This window comes from Myxine glutinosa, chromosome 11 (genome assembly GCF_964187855.1).
Source record: "Myxine glutinosa chromosome 11, kmMyxGlut1.1, whole genome shotgun sequence".
In the NCBI taxonomy this organism is placed as follows: domain Eukaryota; kingdom Metazoa; phylum Chordata; class Myxini; order Myxiniformes; family Myxinidae; genus Myxine; species Myxine glutinosa.
In genome coordinates, this window is record NC_136271.1 from 43,790,781 (window position 1) to 43,800,502 (window position 9,722).

Consider the following 9,722-nt stretch of genomic DNA (forward strand, 5'->3'; position numbering starts at 1 on the left):
GATTCAACACCGTTCATTCCATTATGAAGGAGGATTTGGGCTTCAGGAGAATTTCAGCGAAGTTCGTACCAAAGCTGCGAACGATTGAGCTGAAGCAACTCCGTTTGGAGATCGCACAGAACATGCTGGAGACTGTGAACAGCGATCCCAGCTTCCTCAACACAGTGATCACTGGCGATGAGTCCTGGGTTTATGGGTACGACCCAGAAACCAAGTTGCAGTTTTGATGCAAGTTTGATGAAACACAAAATTTGATGCAGTAGCGTTGTTCAAGTTTTTCCATCATTTTGTCAAAAACGAAAATCCGACGGTGCTCACTTACATTTCCTCACTCATCGGCGGTCTGCCGTCGAATGACAGCTTCTGCAGGTGTGAAAAAATTCACGCGTGTGCATTAGGATCGCCTACATACGTGCACCAATCAACGCCTCCCTAGCTTCTTTTTTTTTACGCACGAAAAATAAAGGTCGGATACTTTTTGAACACACTACGTACACGTCAGGTGGGTCGACGACAACCGTTGACTACCTGATGGTGCGTAGGCGAGATAGGGGGCACCTCCGGGACACAAAGGTGATCCCGGGGGAGGAGGCTGTTTCACAGCACCACTTGGTTGTCTGCGACGTAAGGGTGAAAGGTGCGAGGAGAGCTCGGCGAGTGAAGTACCAACCGAGAATGAAGGTGTGGAGGTTGAAAGAGGTGACAGTAAGGGAGGCATTAAAAGAGAGGCTGAGTAGGGTCGAGGATGATGTGGTTGAGCTTGAAAGTGGTTGGATGTCAATGAAAGCTAGTCTGTTGGGAGCCGTTGGTGAGGTATGTGGATGGAAAAAAGGACCACCGAGGCACTCGGAAACATGGCGGTGGGATGACGAAGTTGGAAAGAGGATTGACGAGAAGAGGAAGAAGTTCAAGGAGTGGCAGAAGGCGAAGGGTACGGGAGCAGAAACAGCAGAGCATGAAAGTTATAAGGCAGCCAGGAAGGCTGCAAACAAAGAGGTAGCAAAGGCGCAGGAGGCATGTAGGAAAATGTTCGGAGAACGCTTGGATTCGGAAGAGGGTCAGAAAGCAGTATTCAGGATTGCAAAGCAGATAGCGAAAGAGAGGTGTGATGTGATGGGGGTGAGTTGCTTGAAGGATGAAGTGGGACAAATCGTTGTCGACCCAGATGGAATTAAAGGAAGATGGAAAAGATATATGGAAATGCTGTTGAATACAGAGAATGAATGGGATGGCAACATAGAGAGTAACCCAGTTTTAGGACCGGCAGAGAAGATAACTGAGAAGGAAGTTGAGGAAGCGATAAAAGCAATGAAGGGTAGAAAAGCGGGAGGGCCGACGGGAGTTGTGGGAGATATGTTGAAGGCAGCAGGAAGTTGGGGTGTGAAGAGAATGACAGAGATCTGTAATCTGGTGGTGAAAGAAGGCCGCATTCCAGTGGATTGGGAACTGAGTACCCTCGTCCCTCTATACAAGGGGAAAGGTGACCCTCTGGAGTGTGGCTCGTACCGAGCGATAAAGTTATTGGAGCATGGAATGAAGGTATTGGAAAGGGTGTTGGAGAGGAGGATAAGGAAGAAAGTGAAGATCGACGAAATGCAGTTTGGATTCATGCCAGGAAGAGGAACGACAGACCCGCTTTTCATTGTGAGGCAGTTGCAGGAGAAGTACATGGAGAAGAGGAAGAAGTTGTTTCTTGGGTTTGTTGATCTGGAGAAAGCATTCGATCGGGTTCCACGCAAAGTATTGACATGGGCATTGAGGAAGTTAGGAGTGGAGGAATGGTTGATCAGAGTAGTGATGGAAATGTACAAAAGAGCGCGCACAGCTGTAAGGACGAAGGACGGGAACAGTGGTGAGTTTGAGGTGAAGGTGGGAGTGCATCAGGGGTCGGTACTAAGTCCACTACTATTTGTAGCTGTGATGGAGGTGCTGGCTCAGAACGTAAAGGAGGGCTTACCGTGGGAGTTGTTGTATGCAGATGATCTGGTGTTGATTGCGGAAAGTATGGATGGACTGAAGGAAAAGATGAACACGTGGAAGGAATGTATGGAGACAAAAGGTCTGAAGGTGAATATCGGAAAGACGAAGGTGATGGCAAGTGGTAAAGCATGTGGTGAGGTGGAAAGAACTGGGAAGTGGCCCTGTGCTGTGTGTAGGAAGGGTGTCGGAGTGAACTCCATTCAGTGTACAATGTGCGCTGAGTGGGTTCATCAAAAATGTAGTGGTCTGAGAGGGTCATTAACCAGTGTGGCAGCTACATTCAAATGTAAGGTGTGCACAGAGGGAGCTGCAGATGGAGGAAATGTTGAGTTGGATCTTGGAGACGGCATGAAGCTGGAAGGTGTGAAAACATTTTGCTACCTCGGAGACATGCTGAATGGAGAAGGTGGATCAGACTCGGCAACGGTTGCTCGAGTGAGATGTGCATGGAAGAAGTTTCGGGAATTGAGTGGCGTGCTGATGAGGGGAGTGTCGTTGAAGCTGAAGGGAAAGGTGTATGCTACATGTGTGAGAAGTGTTATGATTTATGGGAGCGAGACATGGGTAATGAACGTAGAGCAGCAACGAAGGTTGGAAAGGGTGGAAATGCGAATGGTTCGACGGATGTGCGGAGTATCGTTGAGAGAGAGGAAGACAAATGATGAATTGCGAAAGATGATGGGAATAGAGCCTGTGATTGATGCCGTGAAGAGGAACAGGTTGAGATGGTTTGGTCATGTGTTGAGGAAGGATGAAAGTGACTGGTTGAGAAGAGTGATGGAAATGAATGTAGAAGGAAGTAGAAGACGGGGAAGACCGAGAAAGACTTGGCTAAAGATGGTGGAAGAAGAAATGCGGGCAAGGGGGTTAACAAGGAGAGATGCAGAAAATAGGGCAAAATGGAGAAGATTGTCATGGGGACCGCAAGGCTAACCCCCGCTCTAGCAGGGAAAATGGCCTTTAAAATGCATGTTGTTGTTGTTGTTGTTTGTATGTATTTTTATATTTGCAATATACCAGTAGAAGCCGAGAAACGAATTTTCAGTCCTCATGTTAAAGTTGCATTCAGAGAAACCGTCCCCAAAAAAAGGAAGGGGACGCTTGCGCCTCCCTTTGATAAGGGATCGTTTCTCTGCATGCAGCTTTAACATGGGGACTGAAAATTCGTTTCTCGGCTTCTACTGGACGAAATCGGCTGCAAATTTCAGAAGTAAATGTTTTCTACGTTGAGGTAATATGTTCCAAATTTCAGTCATGTCTGTTTCCGCATTCTTGAGTTTTCTTTAGAAAACCCTCAAATTCACGTTGGTTAATTTTTATTATTCTTTATTCTTTTTATTACGGACAATTGTTGTTCATATTGTTATTTATTACTTTGTGCTAGCGAAGCGAAAAGCAGAGTTTAGACGATCGGTTGAGTGCATACGTGTAGCGTACGTGCGTGTCTGCATTTTTAAAATTCATTTTCTTGGCATCCGTTGGTCCGATGAACAAAAAAATTTCACCATAGGAACACCTCCTCGTGTTATTTTTTTAATGATAATTATGACGTCATAGGTCACGTGGTACAGGTCGCCATCTTGGAAAAACCGAAAAGGTTGCACCACTATATCTCCAAAACTGCTCCATGGAAAAAAATGAAACGTGTCTCATTGTAAAGAACTCCACATGGGGAATAAGTGTTGTTAACAATGACATCATTGGTGCCTTAATTATGACAACATAATTTGACAACTACAATGCTTAGTCAAATCAGTTTGAAAATTTTTGAGTGTGATCTACACATCCATTCTTGGGAAAATGCCGGGGGCATAGAAAAGGCCCCTTTATATATGTGCAATGTGATCAAGTATAGAAAAGAAGGGACATTATTGGGAAAAATGCCAGGGGCATAGAAACGGCCCCTTTATATGGTATGTGCCATGTGGCAAAGTATCGGAAAGAAGGGACATTCAAAAAAAATCTCATGTGCATGCTGGACTACCCTTGTGTTCTTAGGAGGAACCAAGTAATGCTCTAGAAAAGTTCATTGAAGGGGTGCCCTACATATATAGGTTAAAACTCATCAGTATGTAAAGTTTTCTGTGTACCTTGAAAACGAAAGCACATAAGATAATGTGCATGTGTGTGAAATCTAATTTGTTAATTTTTTTTTATAAAGTTGGTATGTACTATGTACCAACCAATTGCAGACATGTTGGGTGTGATGTATTCTTCGGGACAAGCACGATGTGTGTACACATTATAGGCAACAGTTGGATTAAATGAAAGAATTGTACACATGTGCAGTGCAGCTTATTTTACCAGTCCCTTTTGGACGATAATTGCACATTACATAAACTTGCAAGTGTTGACATTGCAGACATATTGGACAAACGTGGTATGTACATGATGAATATTGATGATAATTAGAGATGATGGATGAATTGTATACACTACATGACCAAAAGTATGCGGACACCCCTTCTAATTAGTGGATTCGGCTGTTTCAGCCAAACCCATTGCTGACAGGTATATACAGTACACTACATGACCAAAAGTATGTGGACACCCAAACATCACATATCTCATTCTAAAATAATGGGCATTAATATTGAGTTGGTCCCACCTTTACTGCTATAAGAGCCTCTACTCTTCTGGGAAGGCTTTCCACTAGATGTTGGAACATTGCTGCGGGGATTTGCTTCCATTCAGCCACAAGAGCATTGGTGAGGTCGGGCATTGATGTTGGGTGATTTAGTCCTTGAGCCAACCGGCCATATTTTGAAGTGAATGCTCCGGCGGGGGGAGTAATTCTCATTATGATTTTCCATTAGACCAATGTCTCAAGTGTCAGAAAAGGTGTGATGGACATCTGAGAACGGTAGCTTAGTGCCCGGATGGACGCCATCTTTGAAACCACCCAGCTCGAAAATGCCCATTTGGTGGGGTACATTGTTGCACGTGTATCTGGACTTCTATACTAGCTATCGATGTGCGGTTGACGACTAAATATACGTCCGATGTGTACCGTCTAAATAAAAAATAATATGAAGCATTTTGTTTTAGATTAATTATTATAAAAATCAATTATCGAAAAAAAATCATATATTTTTCAATATTTTATTATTAGACTTGTACTTTTTTTAGTGAAACAACACTGGTATGATTTTCCAAATTATGCATTGTGCTACACCGTTTATCTGTCTATAAAAATAACTCAAAAACTAAAACATATCATCCACCACGAGTTTACACAAAAAATATATGAAAAGGCATGCACTTTCCACAAACCGAAACTATGTCAGTTGGAATTTCCCGCCGATAATCAACCCACAGAACCCAGTGCCGAAAGTGACGTCAGTCTATTCTATATCTATATTCTATATTCTATATCTCAGTCTGAGATTTGTTGCGGTGACCTGATTAATTTCTGAGGGGGGGGGGGGGGGGGGGGTGGGTGGCTTAAGAACTAAAAGTGAACATGTTAGATGGCGCCACATACAACTCTATTATAGAGTTGTATTGTGGCGCCATCTAACATGTTCACTGACTTGGATGAGTATGTCTATGTAAGCTGTTTGCTGATGAGAAGGCGACTGGATGCTTCACTTGGCTTGTTTCAGAAGAGTGATCCCTTGGTGTTTCGCAATGAACAAGGTGAACTATGCTAGATATCTACCAGTGTACTATGCACAGATGACGCAACTCCACGAAACATGCCCCGAGTTGTACAGGCATTTCAATCAAGGCTACTTCTCCGTACAGCTTAGACCAGGGAATCCATTTGCCAGAATCGCTGTTGATCAGACAACAGAAGAAACAGTAAACAAAGATACGCAAACAGCTGGAGGAACACGAGGTTTTAGTCTTCGACAAGGGGCTGTGTCACGATACTATCTAACTGCAGAAAATCGGGCTACTGCACTGAGGCAACTACGAGAAACTATCCTTGTGAATGGCAGCGACACATCTCACGCCAAGCACCCTGACTTGTCTACTTCTCGCATCAAACGTGATGAGTCTGGCGTCACAGCTATCTATGATCTACTGGAAAATGACTGGACCAATCCATTCGCCGATGATCCGTCATGTCTTCTCAGTATATCTACCGGAGCGGCTGCGAGGGAGGACGTTTCTAATGACCTACTCAACACCCTGCAAAAGGGGGAAGCGGCGTATCAAAGCTTCCAGAAACGTCTTGAAGAGGGAACAGGCTTTCATGACACATTGAACAAGCTAAACTTGAAGACCTTTGGTAAGATCAAGCAGAAAGTTGTGAAGGGCACAAACAAGGAGATCGTCCTGAGAGCTGACAGACAACTGTTTGCCACCATGATACTCATCGCCAAGACAAGGAACCTCGACATGCAACTTGTCCTTTGTCACCCACTAGGGCCGTTACCATGGTCTTTGGCAAACGTTGATGGGTCAATGAAAAAAACGAACAAAGCTGCACTTGCGAAACACATGGAAGGTCTTGTGGAACCAGCCGAGAACGTTGACAAGCGAAGTGCAACAATAATTGATGCGATGGCTCTCATACAAAAGATGCATGGCGAGAACGACACGTTCGAAGAACTATCTGACCGCATCCTTGCTGCAGCGCTTCACGCTGGTCAAGGCAGTGAGCGCATCGATGTTGTCTTTGACACATACACAGAAGAATCCATCAAAGCAGCTGAGCGTGTGAACCGCGGTTCAAATGAAGGCATCAGTTTCAGCGAGATCAGACCCGCACACAAAATCATGAACTGGCGGCGTCTCCTTGCTTGCAGCCAGACAAAGGAGAAACTGGTTGTGTTTCTGGCGGAGTCGTGGAAACATGAAACAAATCGCGAAAAGCTAGGCAACAGAACACTGTATGTCACCTGTGGTGAAAAATGTCTGGTACTGACCCGCGATAGGTGGAAGTTGGTGCAAGCACTCGAATGTAGCCACGAGGAAGCAGACACGCGTATGTTTCTCCACGCAAAGCACGCCGCTACCCACTACAAGACGATCATCTTAGTGGCAGATGACACCGACGTTCTGATCATCAGTCTTCATCTCAGCAGAACCATCGATAGTCAGCTCTTCATCAGACGAGGAACAAAGGTTCGAGTCAGAATGATCGACGTTGGAAAGTTGGCTGCGGTATTGGGGTCTGGAGTTTGCAGTGCATTGCCAGGGCTTCATGCATGGAGCTGGTGTGACACTGTGAGTGCTCTGGCTAGCCAAGGAAAGATAAAGGCTTTGAAGCTTGTGCAAGCGAATGAGCTGTATCTTCAAGCATTCACAGATCTGGGATCTTCGTGGAATGTACCAACAGACGTCTTCAATAGCATTCAGGCCTTCACGTGTCAGCTGTACGCCAAGAACACGAAGATCGTCGGTGTTAATTCGCTCCGTTATCACATGTTCTGTGCAAAGAAGGGCCAGATCGAATCTGGACAATTGCCGCCTTGTGAAGACTCCTTGATGCAGCATACGCTTAGGGCCAACTATCAGGCGGCTATCTGGCGACGCAGCCTTGAAAACCTACCAGACGTCCCAACACCATCAGCAGGACATGGTTGGGAACTCGATGATGGCGGTTCGCTCACAATCCGATGGATGGCGGGTCTACCAGCTCCAGATGTCGTCTTGAATCTCATCTCATGCACATGCAGAAGGACGTGTCGACCGTCAGATTGCTCCTGCATACTGAATGGGTTGAAGTGCACTGTTGTGTGTAAGCTGCAGGGATGCTCCAACATGGTGCAGGATGATGCTATCGTGGCTCAGGATGCCAATGACTCTGATGGCGACTCTGATGATAAACTTTGTGTGCACTGTATATTGTATAGCATATGTTGTTCTCTATTATAATGCAGGCCAAATTGCCTGAAAATCTTTATAGACAGATAAACGGTTTAGCAAAATGTATAATTTGGAAGATCATACCGGTGTTATTTGACTAAAACATGACATGTTCAATGATACCTCCGCTTGCTTATTAGGAATATACATCGTATGGTGTTAAAATCAGCTCCATACGTCTTTCCAAACTCTAGTAATGAATAATTAATATAATTGGCGCCCATTTTGAAATCCAAGATGGCCACCAAAGTGCAGATTTCCTATGTAACAATTTCCGCCTGCTTATTAGATATCGTATGGTGTTAAAATCCTCTCCGTACGACATTCCTAACTTGCGTTATCGTCAGAATAGATAATGCCAGCGGCGGCCTAAGTCATTTTATGCCTCTTTACATTTATTTGTTGTAAACTCGTGGTGGATGATATGTTTTAGTTTTTGAGTTATTTTTATAGACAGATAAACGGTGTAGCACAATGCATAATTTGGAAAATCATACCAGTGTTGTTTCACTAAAAAAAGTACAAGTCTAATAATAAAATATTGAAAAATATATGATTTTTTTTCGATAATTGATTTTTATAATAATTAATCTAAAACAAAATGCTTCATATTATTTTTTATTTAGACGGTACACATCGGACGTATATTTAGTCGTCAACCGCACATCGATAGCTAGTATAGAAGTCCAGATACACGAGCAACAATGTACCCCACCAAATGGGCATTTTCGAGCTGGGTGGTTTCAAAGATGGCGTCCATCCGGGCACTAAGCTACCGTTCTCAGATGTCCATCACACCTTTTCTGACACTTCAGACATTGGTCTAATGGAAAATCATAATGAGAATTACTCCCCCCGCCGGAGCATTACTTTTGGTCTGGCTCAAGGACTAATTAGGCTTGGCTCGCAGTCGGCGTTCCAATTCATCCCAAAGGTGTTTGATGGGGTTGAGGTCAGGGCTCTGTGCAGGCCAGTCAAGTTCCTCCATACTGATCTCGACAAACCATTTCTGTATGGACCTCGCTTTGTACACAGGGGCATTGTCATGCTGAATCAGGAAAGGGCCTTCCCCAAACTGTTGCCACAAAGTTGGAAGCGCACAATCATCTAGAATGTCATTGTATGCTGTAGCGTTATTTCCCTTCACTGGAACTAAGGGGCGAGCCCGAACCATGAAAAACAGCCCCAGACAATTATTCCTCCTCCACCAAACTTCACAGTTGGCACTTTGCATTCGGACAGGTAGCGTTCTCCTGGCATCCGCCAAACCCAGATTCGTCCGTCGGACTGCCAGATGGTGACGTCTCATTCATCACTTCAGAGAACGCGTTTCCACTGCTCCAGAGTCCAATGGTGATGAGCTTTACACCACTCCAGCCAACGTTTGGCATTGCACATGGTGATCTCAGGCTTGCGTGCATCTGCTCAGCCATGGAAACCCATCTCATGAAGCTCCCGACGAACAGTTGTTGTGCTGACGTTGCTTCCAGAACCAGTTTGGAACTCGGTAGTGAATGTTGCAAATGAGGACAGACGATTTTTATGCACTACGTGCTTCAGCACTCGCAGTCCCTTCTGTGAGCTTGTGTGGCCTACCACTTCGCAGCTGAGCTGTTGTTGCTCCTAGACGTTTCTACTTCACAATAACAACACTTACAGTTGACCAGGGCAGCTCTAGCAGGGCAGAAATTTGACGAACTGACTTGTTGGAAAGGTGACATCCTATGACGGTGCCACGTTGAAAGTCACTGAGCTCTTCAGTACGGCCCATTCTCCTGCCAATGTTTGTCTCTAGAGATTGCATGGCTGTGTGCTTGATTGTGCTTGAGATAGTTGACTTGAAATACATTTGTCAGATAAGCTATAGCACATTAATTGTCATTTGTCCTACTCTATATTCCACACAGGTGTAGTCCATGTGC

The 9,722-nt window shown here is 44.7% G+C and overlaps 1 protein-coding gene across 1 annotated transcript; it reads left to right on the forward strand.

The window, feature by feature from the left end:
• The first annotated feature begins 342 nt into the window (after positions 1–342).
• LOC144894257 (uncharacterized) lies at positions 343–9,669 on the forward strand. The gene is made up of 2 exons (XM_078786601.1): positions 343–4,719; positions 8,698–9,669. The coding sequence occupies exon 1, from the start codon at positions 532–534 to the stop codon at positions 2,911–2,913; it is 2,382 nt and encodes a 793-aa protein (XP_078642727.1). The 5' UTR covers positions 343–531; the 3' UTR covers positions 2,914–4,719; positions 8,698–9,669.
• Positions 9,670–9,722: the final 53 nt, after the last annotated feature.

Coding starts and splice junctions, on each gene's coding strand:
- LOC144894257 (XM_078786601.1), top strand. CDS start 532: ATGGTGCGTAGGCGAGATAGGGGGCACCTCCGGGACACAAAGGTGATC.